The sequence below is a fragment of the Dama dama genome, chromosome 1 (assembly GCF_033118175.1).
Source record: "Dama dama isolate Ldn47 chromosome 1, ASM3311817v1, whole genome shotgun sequence".
Classification (NCBI taxonomy): domain Eukaryota; kingdom Metazoa; phylum Chordata; class Mammalia; order Artiodactyla; family Cervidae; genus Dama; species Dama dama.
In genome coordinates this window covers 19,460,706-19,479,940 of record NC_083681.1, presented here as the reverse complement: position 1 = coordinate 19,479,940, position 19,235 = coordinate 19,460,706, and the positions used below count along the sequence as shown (strand labels likewise).

Below are 19,235 nucleotides of genomic sequence, written 5' to 3'. Positions count from 1 at the left end.
ATCTTTATCCATTCATTCATCGACGGACACTTAGGTTGTTCCCTATCTTAGTTATTGAAAATAATGCTTGTGGTGAGTCTGTTAAGATCTTCTATTTCTTCCTGGTTCAGTTTTGGAAAGTTATACTTTTCTAAGAACTTGTCCATTTCTTCCAAGTTGTCCATTTTATTGGCATAGAGTTGCTGGTAGTAGTCTCTTATGATCCTTTGTAGTTCAGTGTTGTCTGTTGTGATCTCTCCATTTTCGTTTCTAATTTTGTTAATTTGGTTCTTCTCCCTTTGTTTCTTAATGAGTCTTGCTAATGGTTTGTCAATTTTGTTTATTTTTTCAAAAAACCAGCTTTTAGCTTTGTTGATTTTTGCTATGGTCTCTTTAGTTTCTGTTGCAATCGAAACATGTATATTATCTAGGGTGAAACAGATCACCAGCCCAGGTTGGATGCATGAGACAAGTGCTCGGGCCTGGTGCACTGGGAAGACCCAGAGGGAGAGGGTAGAGAGGGAGGTGGGAGGGGGGATCGGGATGGGGAATACATGTAAATCCATGGCTAATTCAAGTCAATGTATGACAAAAACCACTACAATATTGTAAAGTAATTAGCCTCCAACTAATAAAAAAAATAATAATAATAATGCTGCAATGAATACAGGAATGCACATATCTTTTCAAATTAGTGTCCTCACTTTCTTCAGATAAAATACCCAGAAATGGAATTGCTGGATCACATAGTAGTTCTATTTTTAATTTTTTGAAGAACTTCTATATTGTCTCCATAGTGGCCGCACCAACTGTGTTCCCACACATAGTGCATTGAGCTTTCCCTTTTCTCCACATCTTCACCAACATGTCATTTCTTATTTTGATAATAGCCATTTGGACAGGTAAGAAGTGGTTTTATATGCATTTCCCTGATAATTTGTGGCATTGAGTATCTCTTCATGTGCCTGTTGGCCATCTGTATGTCTTTTTTGGAAAAATGTCTATTCAGATCCTCTGCCCAAATCATATACTTTGCTTTTTTGCTATTGGGTTTTATGCATGATTTGTATATTTTGATAATTAACCCCTATCAGCTAATATGATTTGCAAATATCCCACTCCCCCACCCCCATCCAGTAGGTTGCCTCTTCATTTTGTTTTTAGTCTAGGATGTTTAGTTTAGTCTAGGATTCCTTTTTAGTCTAGGATGATTTTTTTTTTTTTTTTTGGCTGCTCTGAGTCTTCACTGTGGTGTGTGGACTCTTCATTGTGCCACGTGGACTTTATCCAGTTGCAGTGCACAGACTTTTGTTGCAGAGCGCGGACCACAGCACGCAGGCGCAGTGGTGCTGGCATGAGAGCCCTCTAGCTGCTGCTCACAGACTTCGTTGCTCCCTGGCGCGTGCGATCTTAGTCACCCAACCAGGACTGAACCTGTGTCCCCTGAACTGGAGGGCCGACTCCAAACCACCCGACCACCAGGTAAATCTTTCTGAAGTACAAATCTGGGGACTTCCCTGGTGGCTCAGTGGTAAAGAGTCTGCCTACCAATGCAGAAGACACAGGTTCGATCCCTGACCCGGGAAGATCCTATGTGCCACAGAGCAAGTAAGCCCGTGTGCTGCAACTACTGGGCCCATGTGCTGCATCTAGAGAATAGCCCCCACTCTTCACTACTAGAGAAAAAAGCCTGTCCAGCAACAATGACCCAGCACAACCAAAAATCAATCAATCAACCAATAAAATAAAACTAAAGTACAAATCTGATGTGTCATGCTCCTGCCCTGTCACTGATGCTTTATCACTGCTCCAGGACTGATGGTCAAACTGCTTAACCCAACTCTCAAGCTTGCATGATCTAGCAGCTACCTTTCTGCTGTCCCTTTAGTTAGTCTTATTTTCCACCTCCACATTCCAGCCAGGCCAGCTTGTTTCAGTTCCTTGCTTCGTTCCTTGGGGGCATTTACCCTACAGCTACTACTGTTTTGCCTGGAAAGCTCTCTCCCAGAACTGTCCACCCACTACCTTTTTGCTTCATCCTTCAGGCTATATGCCATCTTTTTAAGGAAATCTTTGCTTCCACCTCACATAACCAGGTCCCCTTGTTATATGCTCTCATAACACCTGCTTAATTTTTTATTGTTTGCCTCCACTCCTACCCCCAGCAGATTGTAAATTCCATGAGGGCAAGGACTTGACTTATTCATTGATCTTTGCCCAGAGTTCAGACGTGTGTTGGATGAAGAAATCATACTTACCACTGTTTGTTATCTTATGTTTGTATCATTATTGGACTCATATCTGTCTCTCCCATTAGACAACAAGCTCTCTAGGCTAGTAGCTATACTGCTCTGCTCACCATTGTATCTCTGTATCTTCTCTCCAGGAGGCTTTCCACAAATGTATATTAAATACATTTTATTACAACCATATGAGAAATGCAGAAGAAAAAAATTACATCAAAAGGGCAATACTGATTGCATTAGGATTGTGAAAATATGATTGATTTTTCTCTATCTACAAGAAAAATTATAATGGAAAATGATAATATAAATTAAAATTCATAATTAAACAAGAAAAATATATTGTACTTATTGAATAAACATAATTTTATAGAAGTTAAAAGTGGAATTGATACCTGTAATGATTCTATTCTAGGAAATCAGGTGTTTATTTTTCTTTCCCTTCTGTGTCCAAAAAGGTGCATTATTTTTCACATAGCTATAAGTATAGATAAAATGTTGTACTTTATTTTTTCTGCTTCATGCTATGTCACATGCATTTTCGCAGAACACTACATTGCCCAAGTAATTTTTAGCAACTGCATAATGTTCAGTTAAATTAATGTACTTTGGGGAAGGGCTATTTCTTTAAGATCCATTTCCTGGAGTAAAACTCACACTGAGTATTCACTTAGAGGTACAGATTTCTGACTTAACTGGCTAGATGTTAAAAAGAAACAGGCAGTGATGGATTTGAGTGCCAGTGTGGAATGAATGTTTGAGATGAAATGAAATGAAGTGTGACTATTTTAAAAGAGAGTCAGTGTTATATGGAGGCTTTAGAAAAAATAACAAAGTTATATTTATTGAGCTCAGTTCAGTTCAGTCACTAAGACATGTCCAGTTCTTTGTGATCCCATGGACAGCAGCACGCCAGGCTTCCCTGTCCTCCACCATCTCCTGGAGTTTGCTCAGATTCATGTCCATTGAGTCAGCAATCCAATCCAAAGTATTAGAGCTTCAGCTTCAGCATCAGTCCTTCCAATGAATATTCAGGACTGATTTCCTTTAGGATTAACTGGTTTGGTCTCTTTGCAGCCCAAGGGACTCTCAAGAGTCTTCTCCAGCACCATATTTCAAAAGTATCAATTCTTCAGCACTCAACCTCCTTTATGGTCCAACTCTCACATCCATACATGACTACTAGAAAAAACAATATCTTTGACTATACAGACCTTTGTTGGCAAAGTGATGTCTCTGCTTTTTATTTTTTTTTTAATTAATTTTTTTTTTTGATGTCTCTGCTCTTTAATATGTGGTCTAGGTTTGTCGTAGCTTTCCTTCCAAGGAGCAAGTGTCTTTTAATTTCATGGCTGCAGTCACCATCTGCAGTGATTTTGGGGCCCAAGAAAATAAAGACTAGAAAGTTCCTAAGTCAGGTAGCTTGACTGTCCTCTGAAATGAGAAGGATGTGTTGAGAAGTGGGCAGGGGTGCTGCTGAATGTTGTGGTCTGATCACTTGGGAGGGCTTTGAGAAACTAAAGGTCATGTATAAACATGGAATATTAGGGAATTCCGTGAAGTCCAGTGGTTAGGCAGCACTTTCACGTCCCTGGATCCAGGGTTCAGTCCCTGGTTGGGAAACTAAGATGCTGCAAGTGGTGTGGCATGGCCAAAAAAAAAAGTGAGACATTAATAAATAAGGTATTGATAAGTTGACAGCAGTCAGTACTGGTTAGAAGCAGGTACTTGTGGTCTCTTAGTCTGTAAAAGTAGTAGCAATAGAGACAGGAGTGACTACGTGTCGGAGGGGTGGCAGTGGCAAAATGGAAGGGACTAATGCAAATTGTGTGGACTCTGTGTGATGATTGCTGCTTAATGCTTTTCAAAATGCAAGTCTGGGCAGGATGGCCTCTTGATTATTTTATAAGATGACAGTATCATAGCCCTAAGCAGGAACCTGACTTGCAACCATTACAGTGCATTGCCTTTAACCCCAAATTAGCCATTCTGCAGCTGACTTGCACACCGCTTTCTTAGGAGTACAAAGTCTCTAACATTTGTGCTTCACAGAGGACTCTGGATAAAGGGCAACTGTGGAGTCATAAGAAATTCTTTCCAAAACAGCAGAATTTCCCAAGCTTGGAGCCCAACAAGAAGCCTGGCTTTTTCATCAGAAGTTTGCCAACCTGACCCTTTGATGAAATTTGTCATTAGGTTCTTCTGACTCCCCTTCTTGCTTTATTTACCTCTGTCCAGGGCAGTCTCCCTCTGGATTAAACATCTCTCATTTCCAAACAGTTCTAGGATCCTCCTCAAATGGAGCAAATTATCTGCTTTTTTTTTTTTTTTTAAGTTACAACTGATGATTTAACTAAGAACTTAGAGCAGCATTTTCATTTGAAAGAAGACTAAGTAGATAAGGACAGGGGAGAAGGAAAAAGAAATAATAGCAGAGTTTCAGTTCTGACATTCTGGAAGTATGGGTCAGACGCATTTGTGCTTTGGATGACTTTTCCTCTTAAGCTCAAAGCACACTTTCCCTTACTACTGAGCATTAGTCATGTCCTCATCACAGGCTTTTGTGATTTTGTGTTTAAAGAATTCCATTATCTAAGACCATTACATTTAACAATTTCTTTTCTGCATGTAAGCTTTTCTTCTTGACCACTGGATGGGCAAATAAGGACCCAAATGGCAATCCATTCTAGTAATCTTGCCTGGAAAATTACAAGGATAGAAGAGCCTGGTGGGCTCTAGTCCATGGGGCTGCAAAGAGTTGGGCATGACTAAGCGACCAAGAACTGCTGCTTACATCTGTTATAGGACCTGTTGCATAAACATTGCTCAATAAACATCTGATTGTTAACAAACAAATGAATGAGTGAACAGAACTAGAATATTCAAGTTTCTCCATGTCATTAAAATACCTATCAATCAGTTGCATTGTTAGGTCCGGTTTGCACAAGGCTCAACCCACAATGTCCTCAGCAACTTGATTATTTCAACTACTAGGAAAAACTTTTAGACTGTCATCGTGTTTAGATAATTACAGTCAAAATATATACATGGTAGGGTAGTGAAACGGAAACTCCAACTAGAGCCAATGTTCCCCTGGACTTAGAAGTTTGCAACTCCTCCACCAGGTAAAGTTTGACCCATCACATGAGTTTGCACTTCATGTGAAGAAATTTAAAGCATGTCTATTTTTGTTTTATTTCAGCAAACTCCAGAAGACAAAGAGGGATATCAGATGGCTTCAAGGAGTGACTGGTGAATGGTTTGAAGAAATTCAAAGGAAAAAGTTTTGTAATGAAACAGATGTTAGCCAAATGTTAAAACAACCGCTTACACATAGGCTGAGAAAGGGGATGGCAGAAAATGGTGAGACCTTATGGCTCTTCATTGTAGATAAGGGTTCAGTGGGATCTCCAATTTAACCAATCTGTGTTTAGGACTATTTTTAAATCATAAGGGACAAAAGTTCACAATAAAAAGAGTGAACTGACAATGTACTGTAATGTCTTGGGAGGGGGTGGTGTTTTTATAATCATGCAAGACAGCACAGTGGTTAAGACCACAGGCATCAATGTCAGAAAGGGCTGGATTCAAATATCCACTCTCTCTCTCTACTCCATGTGACTCTCTGTAAGCCTCAGTTTTCACATCTTTAAATGGGTATGATCATATGGTGGTTGTTGATAATTAAATAAAATAACATGTATAAAATACTGAGTCCTAACACAGTGAGCATTTAAATAAATGGAATGATGGTGCAGAAGGAGAGGGAGACAAAGGAGGGGAGGGAAAGGAGAAGAGAGAATGAGAACAGGTGGTAGAGAAGCTGCCACCCTTCTGGTACTTTGGTAACTTAAACTCCGTAAGTGAGCACAAACCAAAGTCTTCTGTAGACATTCTAACTTTGTAACTTTGTCAGCATGTCAGCATGTCTAAAGTATTACAGTATGATGGACTTGATATGTGTAGCTCTGGAGAAAACGAAAGATACATCCATCTGAATGAGGAGTGCCAAAGAATAGCAAGCAGAGATAAGAAAGCCTTCCTAAGTTATCAATGAAAAGAAATAGAGGGAAACAATACAATGAGGAAGACTAGAGATCTCTCCAAAGAAATGAGAGATACCAAGGGAAGATTTAATGCAAAGGTGGGCACAGTGGGACTTCCCTGGTGGTCCAGTGTTTAAAAATCCGCCTGTCAGTGCGGGGAACGCAGGTTCCATCCCTGGTCCAGGAAGACTCCGTATGCAGCGGGGCATCTAAAACCCGTGGACCACAACTGCTGAGCCCCCGTGCTGCAACTACTGAAGGCTGATCGCCCTAGGACCTGTGCTCGGCAAGAGAAGCCACCGCAGTGGGAAACTCTGCACCACAGCAAGAGAGCAGCCCCCGCTCACCGCAACTAGAGAAAAGTCCAAGCACCACAAAGACCCAGCACAGCCAGAGATAAACAAACACTTAAAGAAAAAGATGGGCACAATAAAGGACAGAAACAGGACGGACCTAACAGAAGCAGAAGATATTCACAAGAGGTGGCAAGAATACACAGAAGAACTATACAAAAAAAGATCTTCACGACCCAGATAACCACGATCGTGTGATCACTCACCTAGAGCCAGACATCCTGGAATGTGAAGTCAAGTGGGCCTTAGGAATCATCACTATGAACAACGCTAGTGGAGGTGATGGAATTCCAGCTGAACTATTTCAAATCCTAAAAGATGATGCTATTAAAGTGCTGCACTCAATATGCCAGCAAGTTTGGAAAACTCAACAGTGGCCACAGGGCTGGAAAAGGTCAGTTTTCATTCCAATTACAAAGAAAGGCAATGCCAAAGAATGTTCAAACCACCACACAATTGCATTCATTTCACACGCTAGCAAAGTAATGCTGAAAATTCTCCAAACTTTAGGCTTCAACAGTACATGAACCAAGAACTTCCAGATGTTCAAGCTGGATTTAGAAAAGGTAGAGGAACCAGAGATTAAATTGCCAGCATCCACTGGATCATTGAAAAAGCAAGAGAATTCCAGAAAAGCATCTGCTTCATTGACTATGCTAAAGCCTTTGATTATGTAGATCACAACCAACTGTGGAAAATTCTGAAACAGATGAGAATACCAGACCACCTTACCTGCCTCCTGAGAAATCTGTATGTAGGTCAAGAAGCAACAGTTAGAACCAGACATGGAACAATGCACTGGTTACAAATTGGGAAAGGAGTATGTCAAGGCTGTATATTGTCACCCTGCTGATTTAACTTATGTGCAAAGTATATCATGTGAAATGCTGGGCTGGATGAATCACAAGCTAGAATCAAGATTTCTAGGAGAAATATCAATAATTTCAGATATGCAGATGACACCGCCCATATGGCAGAAAGCAAAGAGCCTCTTGATGAAAGTCAAAGAGGAGAGTGAAAAAGCTGGCGTAAAACTCAACATTCAAAAAACAAAGATCATGACTTTCAGTCTCATCACTTCATGGCAAATAGGTGGGGAAACAGTGACAGACTTTATTTTCTTGGGCTCCAAAATCACTGCAGATGGTGACTGCAGCCATGAGATTCAAAGATGCTTACTCCTTGGAAGAAAAGCTATGACCAACCTAGATAGCATATTAAAAAGCAGAGACATTACTTTATTGACAAAGTCCATCTATTCAAAGCTACAGTTTTTCCAGTGGTCATGTATGGATGTGAGAGTTGGACCATAAAGAAAGCTGAGCACTGAAGAACTGATGCTTTTGAACTGTGGTGTTGGAGGAGACTCTTGAGAGTCCCTTGGACTGCAAGGAGATCCAACCAGTCCATCCTAAAGGAAATCAGTCCTGAAGTCATTGGAAGGACTAATGCTGAAGCTTCAGGTCCAATAGTTTGGCCACCTGATGTGAAGAACTGACATGTTAGAAAACCCCCTGATGCTGGAAAAGGTTGAAGGCAGGAGGAGAAGGGGACGACAGAGGATGAGATGGTTGGATGGCATCACCAACTTGATGGATGTGAGTCTAAGCAAGCTCCAGGAATTGGTGATGGACAGGGAAACCTGGCGTGCTGCAGTCCGTGCGGTCGCAAAGAGTTGGACACAAATGAGTGGCTGAACTGACTGAACTGAGCTCTTGCCTTAGAATTTTTAATACTCATAAATAATACTATGTATTATCTGTACATATATTACACATATATGTTACATGCTTACCCACATATAAAGCATATATGTAGCAAATACATATACACAGAGATAGATTTTTGATGGGAATAAGAAATACTCTGAAGGGTTTAATATGCTTTTCCTTTACTTTCTTTGAAATGAAAAGTTATGCAGTCTCTCACGATGGTTTTAAAGCACCAAAATAAAGATTTCTAAAGGACATGGTAGTTAAGAGTGGCATGAGAATTGAATGAGGTCCCTAACGAAGCTTTGGTTTTGGTTCGCCACTGGGAAGATACATTGAGAAAACCTTGAAGCTGGAATGGGGGGAGGGACATTCTATAGAACTGCAGTCCACAATACATGTTGAAAGACTCCCTACTTTTTGGGAGGTTTTTTCCCCCAATGAGCAGAACTGTCCATGGCACAGGAGTGTCCCTGGTTCCTGAGGTTCATATAGTGATGAATTCTCCCCCCTCCCCACCCCCACCCAGTTCATATAGGGATGCCTGCATTTCTAGACCACGTGGAGGGTGAAGAGAGATTAGTTCTCCAATATATTTACCTGGAAATATTTTAGTTATGCAGAATTTTTATAATTTTCATTTAGATCCTGTGGAATTACAAACATCAAGATCTAAAAATATACTCAATCAAAGAAACCCAACATCCATTCCTTCTCGGCTGAGCTTCAGATCATCATTTGCTTCCTTGTTCTCATTCAGAAAATCCAGAAAGGAGACTTCAAAGCTTCAGTCGCTGGGACAGAAAGGGTGAGTAAACTCAGATCATGTGACAACTCATTAGTTACCGGTTCCCAGAGGCTAGCAGCCTGTTTTGTGTTCAGAATGCTTAATGTTTGTTCTTAGCATTTCATTCCAGATAGTAACAAAGGAACCGGGGCTGAGCTCTGTAAGGGACAAAGTCCTTACGAAACTTTGAAACTGGGCTTATCTGAAATCCAACTTCTAACCAATGGCACAAGTCCCAGGAGGTGGATGTGGGGAATAATGGGTTAAATGTTGAGAAATAATTATTAACAGTTTCTCCACTGCTCCAAGAGCCTGGAATTTAAAGCTAAGTGAAGAAAGGGAAGCTTTGGGAGCAATGAAGGTATTGTTCCAGTTGATTCCCAGTTGAAAACTGTGTAAATCAGTTTGTCTTGACTCATCATGCTGTTGGATTGTTTTGTGAAAAACAGGCAAGTCGTTGCTTACGTGCAGTTGAGCTGACTGCTAAATATTTCCAGCATGTCTTCCTGGTTGAAAAGCTTCCCACCCTCTTAAGGTGTTGGCTTGGCACGTGATATGTTCCTTGTGTGCCATTAAGCGTGCACTGCAGTGCTAAGTAAAAGGTGTTTGAGGTCACTCTTGCTGAAAAACAGTCGGCAGCAAGCAGCTGGCGAGGTATGTGATGAGTCTCCGAGACTCACTCAGCTCTGTCCTCCCCTCTTAGGGGAATGGAAGCTTTTTACTTCCAGCTTTCAGCTGAGGCTGTTTTTGTCCCTGGCGAAATAATGAAGAGCTGGACAAAATGTAGATTTATGTGATTGTTTCTACAAGAGTTGCTTACAAGGAAATACTCTTCAAACCGGTGAGTTGCTTTTCTTTGTAAAAAATGTTTAAAACACTAGTAATTCTCTCATTTGACAATTTAAAATTGAGGAGTATTTCCTTTATAAGAAATATTTCTTTTAGAGAGAAAAGAAATATTCTTAATATGAGGGGTAGCTGGGGTGTATGATGTAATTTGTGTTTCAGGTAATTTTCTTTAAGGCAGAGTTTTATTGTAGCTGAACAATCTAACATTAGTAAACTAGGAAAAGTTGAGGTAACTGACAAGTTAATTTCAGACTCATATTGTAAATTGCTGCAAAAGTGGATCAAAGAAGGTAAAAAAAACAATAGTCTTCATTCTGAGTATCATGGATTTTGGTTATAGACCAAATTTTTTTAAAATGAAACTCTTGCAAAATTCTGTTTAGCAACTGTTCTTCTTAAATACCAAAATGACTTGTAGCTCTCTTTTAACCAGACAAACACAACATATAAAAATGAAACAAATTTTATCCTTTAAGCATATGTTTATGTTTCACAGTTTTCAGATTTGCCATCTTTAAATACATTTTGATTTCAAACTGTAATTGTGCTGGTTTAAAATGTAACGAATACACTGTTGTTTGCTCCTGGTAGGTTTCAGAAGGTAAAGCATTAAAATATACCCTTATTATTTTTAAATATGAGTGTGACCTAAATATTTGGATCTAAATCCTGAATTTGAATGTGTGTATTGGGGGAGAGGTTGTTTTTAAGGGTGTGTAGCCCTATGGCAGGACAATAAATGGTGTGTCATACATTCTGAGGGGCTCTTTATTATTAAGTGGAGCTTTTTTTCGTTCAGCAGTTCTGATCTTTCTCAAAATACAGAAGCAAGCTTCAGAATCAGACAGGAGCTGCTCCTTGCCTATAAGCACAGTGGGAGGAACTGACAAAGGCCCTGGGGGAAGCACAGTCATCCTGCGCTGGGAAACGGTCAGGTTTCTACTTGCTGAAGCCATCAAAACTTGACATTGTCACACTCGGTCCTCTGGAGAGCAAGTTAGCAAAGCAGTTTTAGAGGATCTTCTGCAAATCACAGAAAGAAAGCTGACCCCCAGAAAGCTGTGAGAACATAGTGACTTCATTAGTTAACAAAATAGCAAAAACTTTTGCCATGTCTGATTCAAATATGACTACTGAAGTTTCTCCTCCCAAATTTATGTACTTCCTAATTATCCCATTTTTATTTTAATCCTATTTGTAAACAATTGAACTGTACTCTCTGTGACTCTACCACAACTCCAGGAACAAAGAAATAATTTCCACTAGTGCTTTAATCATTTATTGCTAGCCAGTAAATTCAAGAGAATATACGTATACAATTGTAGCTTGGTATCTGTGGGGGATTGGTTCTGAGACCTCCTGCAGATACCAAACCCCACAGATGCTCGAGTTTTTTATTAAAAATGTACAGATAGCACTCTCTATCCACAGATTCAGCCAATGGGGGGCTCCATCCATGGCTAGTTGAGTCTGCAGAACCCACGGATACCGAGGGCTGACAGGATTGCATATCTTTCTCTTAACATTTCCCTGTAAGTTATGTTTTCTTGCGTCTTGTTTGGGGGTGTTTATTATCTGAGACATATGGCACTCAGCCCCCACCACAGAATTTCAGTAACTCCGTTGCCTCACAAATGCCTTCCACGTAGTTCAGGAAGTACCTAACAGTGTATGTCATGAACTTATAAATGCACCTTCCCTGGTGGCCCAGTAGTATCTCCAGTTCTTTTTTCTTGTTTCAGATCCCCCATTATCCCACTGATCGCTCCCTTCCGTGAATAGGTGGGGTGCCACCCTCTGTTTGATGAGCCAACACACTCCACCATGAAGTCATCCTGCAAGGGGGCCCCTTATCTTTGTGCCTACAGATTCTCGAAGCTGTGAGGCCACGTGCCCCCAGTTCATTATGGTGATTTTAGGGCAGTGCATTGTTTTCCCCTCTGCTCTTCCCTTTGTGGTAGTCCCAAGGACTAGAGCAAAGAGGAAGTACAAGAGAAATAGCTCATAAGGCTCGTGAGCAACATGTGCAATCAAATCCAGGTTGCCGTCTCTCCTTTGAGGACCTTCCCAGTGTGGAGCATACAGTGAGTACTCGGCACCATGCTGCGATTAGAGAGTGGCAGCTGCTCTCCTGGGGTGAGGGTGTGCGTGCTGACTACCTTGTCCCTTTAGGATGATTTTTTTTTTACCTGAGGATGCAAAGTGTTTTGGTGGATCCATTCAGGCCCCCTAGCAGCTCTTCAGACATGCCCAAATTTGTCTGGTCTATCACAAGATGTACACAGCAGTCCAGCAGCCTAGCTGCAACCTCTGCTTACATAAGCAAAAAGTTCAAATGCAATTTTGGAAAGTTTAAAGAGCAGGTAACTTTTTCTCCCTGAATTCTGTTTTCTGTCTCTCTTTCTCTTTTCCTCCTTCTCTCTTTCCAAATGTCGTACTATACCGTCTTCCTTCTTCCTGCCAAGTACCTAGGTTTGAGTTGGAGGACACAGGAATGTAAGACACCTAGATCAAAGGAGAAATCAGAGTGAGTAAAATCCTTCTTTGGAAATGTTCCTTCAGTGATCCCAGGTGTGGCACTATTGTGGTGACAGGAGGGAGAAGCAACACAAAGGGAGTGGTTCCCAGCTGATCTGGTTGATCATTATTAGGATTTCACCAGCACTTAATGACAGATTACCAGGCCCCGGCCTCATGATTCTGATTCCGGTCTGGAGTGGGGCCCTTGATTTTTATTTCTCTAGGATATTCAGATGTTTATCCAGGTTTGGGAGCTATAGCAGCAGAGCCTCCTGCCCCTCACTATGGGAAGGGCCATCAGAATTCCTGGCATGTGATAGTTTCTCTTATTTATCAAAGTCCTACTCTGTTGATTAGATACCGCGTTTAATTCTAGAGATAAAATCCTGAAGACAAGACAAAGCCCTCAGCTGGAGGGCTTTAAAATCTAGCAGGGAACACCAGATGACTGCGTACAGTTGGGCAGAACTCTAGGAAGTGACAATCACATCACAGTCATCATGGATTCATATATTCATTGTGGTGATTTTCGGGCAAATGACAGTAAGGATCTTGAGGAAAAGATGCCTTCTGTCCTAACTGCAACCTGAGTGACATCAGTGAATACACTGATGATTATGGTGTAATATGGTGAGTGCTGTGCTGGATGCATGGTATTCATGCCATGAGATTATTATAGGAGAAGCACTTAACTCAGACTGGAGAATCAGAAGCATTCCTGGAAAAAGAGAGCCAGTGTCTGAAGGACATGTAGGACTGAGCTAGGCGATTTAGAATTGGGAGGTTGTGCCAGGCAGAAAGAAATGACACAACAAAGATTCAGAAACAGGAAAAAAGCAAGAATCCATCTTGGTCACTGAGACTCAGTGACCCAGTATGAGGTGAGACTGATAAGAGATGGGGTGGGAGTATTTGGCAGAGGCCAGAACGTCGAAACCTTGTATCTGCTAAGGAGCTTGGTCGTGATCCTATAGACAGCAGGGAGGCATTCATCCCTTTCTAGGAATACCATTCTTTTCCTTATTATATATACTGTATATGTATATAAAGTTCCTTATTTTATACATGTATTTTATACATGTAACAGATAAAATCACCCCTCTCACCCACTGACCTGAACAAGCACTAATATTTTGGTGTATTTCATGCATGTGTGCATGTGCATACTGTATATATGTTTTTCATTAAACAGGAAAGTGACATAATGAGATACTCACTTTAGCTCAGTGGTTTGCAATCAGGGAGGGCAGTTTTACACCCCAAAAGGGATCTGACAATGTCTGAAGACATTTCTGGTTTTCACAGCTGAAGGGTGGGTGCTATTGGAGTCTAGTGGGTAGGGGTCAGAGATGTTGCTAAACGTCATATAATGCATGTGATAAACCTCCACACTGAAGAAATGCCAGTAGTACCAAGGCTGAGAAACTGCTCTGTCTATAGCTGGCAATGTGGGAATATACGTGAGAGATCTTTAAGGTATGGCTCAGTAGGACTTATGAGCAAAGGCATCTGAGACAGCTTTCTATCTCGAAATCACCCAAATCCAGAGGACTTTAACCAGCATGTGACTGGTTTTTGTGACTGCACTGTTGTTTTAATCACTCTCCAAGTGGAAGCCCTTCACACCAGAAACATACGCTAACTGGAATATGTTACAGTATTATAACATACATTTACGGCAGGCCTGGAAGTGACTGTGCAGACTCTGGGCCTCCAAGCCTCCCGAGTCCTACACCCTGCCTGCTACCTCGATCCACGGTGGCTCCCACGGCCTTTCACACTGTCAGGGAGCGTGCATCCTTGCCCTCACAGCACACCCTCACTCTCAGTGACACTCTATCCCAGAGGTGCCACCTGCCATCCTTAGGAGTTCCCCTTTACTCCAAATCAGGCTCGGGCCCTGATTAGCTGATGAGAATGTTGGGCCTCGCGGAGACACCAAGAGACCCGCCTCTCCGCAGGACTTTGGGAAGCATCTTCACAGTCTGGCATGTTCTCTTAGCTGCAGGCAAATGGAATTACTTGTCGATTCCCGGCTTCCTTGCTGTCTTACGTCTCCAGACTTGTGCTCCTGGTGTTCTTTGGCTCTCATACCTGTTCAACCAGCACCTTCTCTCCCTGTTGCTTTCCTGGTTCATCCCAGCAAGTGCTCACCAGCCCCTCTGCATTTTCGTTTTTCTTAAGCCCCTGTATCGTCCTTATAACATTGTGGCTTGCCTTTTGGCTCTTTATGTACCTAATCTTTCCTGTCATAAAGCCTCTCAGAGAACAGTCTCTATCTCAGTCATATTTATTTCCTCCAAAGCACTCGAAATAGTGCTTAGCATGTAGGAGGCATGTAGGCTCAATAAAGATGTATGAAAAGGAAGAATATGAATAAAAGCAATATTTTAACTTCTAAATTTTATTAGTATAGAGCTGGTATTTCAGAATAATATGAAAAAATCCATGTTAATTTTAATTTCTGTTTAACTTCTGAGCTAAACTATAAAATATATGTTGTTGTTGTTCAGTCGCTAAGTAGTGTCCAACTCTTTGCGACCTCATGAACTGCAGCACGCCAGGATTCCCTGTCCTTCACTATCTCCCTAAGTTTGCTCAAACTCATGTCCATTGAATTGGTGATGCCATCCAACCATCTCACCCTCTGCCACCCCTTTCTCCTTTTGCTTTCAATCTTTCCCAGCATCAGGGTCTTTTCCATTGTCAGCTCTTGGCATCAGGTGGCCAAGGTATTGGAACTTCAGCTTCAGAATCAGTACGTCCAATGAATATTCAAAGTTGATTTCCTTTAGGAACGACTGGTTTGATCTCCTTGCAGTCCAAGGGACTCTCAAGAGTCTTCTCTAGCATAATTCAAAAGCATCAATTCTTCCATGCTCAGCCTTTTGTATGGTCCAACTCTAACTTTCTTACATAACTACGGGAAAAACCATAGCTTTGACTATACGGACCTTTGTTGGCAAAGTGATATCTCTGCTTTTTAATATGTTGTCTCAGTTTGTCATAGCTTTTCTTCTGAGGAGCAAGCATCTTTTTAATTTCATGTTTAATACATGTTGTTATCTTTTAAATGTAAAATTGTTTGGCCTCCTAGGTTTTATGCTCAGCTTTCAAGAACCATGAAACAGGGTAGGGGTTTGAATGAAGGAAAACTGCATCTTGACAATTTTAACTGATCTGACTTAGAGTCTGAGTTTATTTAATTATTGATAGCCTCTTGCTCTGCTCTTAATGAAGGAGACAACTTAACTTCATACAAGAGCTCTGAGTCATACAAGAGTTAGAGTCTATTAACTCTTACTCTGCAATTCAGGCAGCACACCCTTACATAGGATTATAGATTTAAAAAAATCAAAATTTATCTCAATTCTGGATCTAGGTTTTTAAAATTTTTCACCTTATACCTCATTTTAGAGAAGCCATATAAATAGTCAAAGCATAATTGTTCTTCTCTAAGGTGATCTCATAATAAATAAGACATACTTATAAAAATAAGCATCCTGAAGCCATCTTTGTAAGGTTTGCCTTTTGAAAAAATCTGCTTATTAATTGTTGTCTGGTTCTGACTTAGTATCTCTTTAAAATAAAAATATACAGAAGCAGAAAATCTGTTTCCCATTTGCAAGAATAGTCTATGTGCCATACTGATCAAGGAGAGTTCTAGATTCAGTCAGCCTGTGGCCAGCTCTGAGTTCAGCCACTAAGTACCTTAAACAGTGTCTTCTAACTTCTGCACCTCCATCATCTGATCTGTAAAATGAGAGCTGTCACAGAATCCACTTGACAAGAGTGATGTATTTAAATGAGGTTACATGCCTATAGAGCATAGGAATACTGCCTGACACATTATTCAACAAATGTAACTAATTTCTGTTATTAAGTCTTCATGCTATGTTCAAGTAAAAAGCCACTATTATGTATTTTTTCTTGGCTACCTGAGTGACAGAGATGTAAAGCACTGATCCTAAGCAAGCATAGGAAAATATTTCTGAGAGATTTTTCAGCAGTGCACTGTGAAAGATCTCCCTACTGAGCATCAGGAATATATGGAGATTATATCTCCATATCTTGATATATGGAGATATAATAGAAAATGTGCTATTGATTTTCCAAAAGTTAGGCATTTCTTCAAAGAAGTTATTTCAAATTCTTTCCACAGATGTGATGGCCACACACCTTCTGTGTCTGTGAGGGGAACCACTTTGGTAAGTAACCAAAGGACTAAAGATTATACTGAAGAATTCAGAATTAATGTAATTCCTGGTTGATTAAATATTTAGATAGAATTCTTCTTGGTGCAGTCTTAAATTTTCCCGAGAAGCTTAGATTTCTCCTGCAGAGCTCCAAGTTTCCCCATTGTGATTGGTTTCCAGTTGGCTTTGGCTTTGGTACTGAAATGCTCAAACAGCAGCCTCTGCCTGAGACCACGCCACTATCTCTGATCTTTTACCATCTGTCTGTCAGTCCAATACAGCCCTAAAATGTTGGGCGGAGGTAGAGTTTATTTGGAAGTAGCAGAAAAATTGCAATTTGAAACATTTAGACTGTAGCAAGCTGCAGGCGAATCTGCTGAGGGTTTGTTGTTCAGTTGCTCAGTTGTGTCTGACTCTGCAACCCCATGGACTGCAGCACGCCAGGCTTCCCTGTCCTTCACCATCTCCCAGAGCTTGCTCAGACTCAATGTCCATTGAGTCAGTGATGCCATCCAACCACCTCATCTTCTGTTGTCCCCTTCTCCTCCAGGGGCAGGCTGTATTTGGGCAGGAAATGTAAAAAGGGGAGAGTTCAGTTTGATTCTGTCAAAATCAAAAGCATGTGGAGAACAGCTTTGAAAATTTCCAAATAAACTTGCAAACCAAGGTGGGTCTGCATTAGACCTCTTCTGGGTAAGATCATCATTTGTATTCAAAGCGGAAGCCACTGATAGGCGAAATGCGTCTGGACAGAACAAGTTCACATGAGGAGACTGGCCAAATAGGACCTCCACCTAAAGAGTTAAATTCAGTTTTCTGTGTTCACATGTTTATAAGATTGAGAAGCTTTGTTTTCTGTTTCTTACCTTTTTTTGCCCTCTTGCATTTTGATCTACACACACCCATGTCTTTCTGTGCAACTCATATATGATTTGGACATGAAAGAAAGAATTTTAAAGGTACCTAAGAGTGCAGGAGGAAGGTAGCAGCATTTTTCAATTGATTTTGCCCTTAGTACTAACACTTAAACCTTTCTCTCTCTCCTTTTTTCAAAGAGCATGGGATAGAATTCTGGTGAGGAGTGCATATATCTCACTTTTGTTTGTGAAGTAAAGAATCTCCTGCAAATCTCCAAGTTTCCCAGTAGTGATTGGTTTCACAAACAAAAGTGAGCCTTCTTTCTTCTTCAGAGTAATGCTACTTCTTTCTTGATAACACTGAACCCTATCCCTCTCTTTCATATGCTTGAGCCCCAAACATGACACCAGGACCAACTTTTACACTCTCATGGAGAGCATGTTATCATCCAGGCACTTGACGTAGATCATTTCATTTAATACCCAGAGGCAGTCTGTGACATAGGTATTATTATTATGCCCACTTAAAGATGAAAAAACAGGTTTAGAGAATTTAAAGTCACACTGATACTTGGTAGAGTCAGGATTAGAAAACCCAGGTCTCTGTAACTCTATCACCAGAAGTCAAAAATGCCTACAGCCTCATCAGTCCCGAAGCCCTGTCTGTGTGCTTATGAGCCCCCGTTGCTCCCTACCTGCAGACGTGCCCGTAACTGAGCAGTGGACTGAACTAGCACACATACAGCTTTGTCCTCTAAAAGAATAGAACCCTATACTAGGATGGCTTCCCTGGTGCTCAGATGGTAACAAACCTTTCTGCAATGCAGGAGACCCGGGTTCGATCCCTGGGTTGGGAAGAGCCCCTGGAGAAGGGAATGGCTACCCACGCTAGTATTCTTGCCTGGAGAATTTCATGAACAGAGGAGCCTGGAGGGTTACAGTCAGTCCACAGGGTCACAAAGAGTCGGGCACAACTGAGCACCTAACGCTATTCCAGGATGCTTCTGTACTCTTGGCTTTTCCTCACAAAACTGCTCAGAGCTAACCATCCTTTCCCATTTAAGAGCGGTGGTGTCTAAAACAGGTGAGGAGCATAAAAAGAAATACAAGCACCTAGAAGTTATAAAACAGGAGAGCTAATGTGGAGTTCTTGGAATTTCAAAGTCCAGTCTGAGGATAGTAGATACCGTCTTTTTGACACGCTTAATTGCTGTTTGCTTTTAATGATTTCACTGCTCAGAACACGTCAATCTAAAAAGATAAGAACTGGGAATATAAATGAAACTCAAGCCAATGATGCAGCTCCCAGTTAATAACTATTTTAAATGTAGGGGAGAAAAAATAATGAAACTATTTGCTGAAGACAAGGGTTTTGTATAACATGTAGATCTCCATGATTTATCCATAAAAGTCCTATCCCCTTAAACTACTAAGAGCTGGAAGTTGGCCAGTGATGCCACAGGGATTCTTACCAAGACTTAAGATAATGAACTTGCTCTCACTTGGTTGGCAGCCTAGCAGGTATGGTACAAAGGGGATGCCAGTATTTTATAGGAGGCTGTAGTATGTTTTTGAATGATCTTCTGTTCAAAGAGAAGGAAGCTGCTATTTAAACATTTACACCAGTTTAAAAGAAGCCAAGGGTTTCAGAAAAACAGAATTTTTAGTGCTAGAGTGTGAAAGAATTTCAATC

General features: G+C 40.9%; 1 protein-coding gene across 4 annotated transcripts in view; it reads left to right on the top strand.

Moving 5' to 3' along the window:
* The window catches only part of EXPH5 (exophilin 5), a 96,873-nt gene that overhangs the window by 57,075 nt on the left and 20,563 nt on the right, over positions 1-19,235 (top strand). For 2 of the 4 annotated variants that reach the window (XM_061144316.1, XM_061144308.1), the window contains exons 2-4: positions 5,425-5,585; positions 8,979-9,141; positions 16,652-16,697. In XM_061144316.1, the coding sequence (XP_061000299.1) occupies positions 5,425-5,585; positions 8,979-9,141; positions 16,652-16,697 (370 nt within the window). Of the gene's footprint in view, positions 1-5,424; positions 5,586-8,978; positions 9,142-9,654; positions 9,962-16,651; positions 16,698-19,235 lie in introns of those variants that run through there. The other 2 variants (XM_061144335.1, XM_061144325.1) reach the window with 1 other exon arrangement.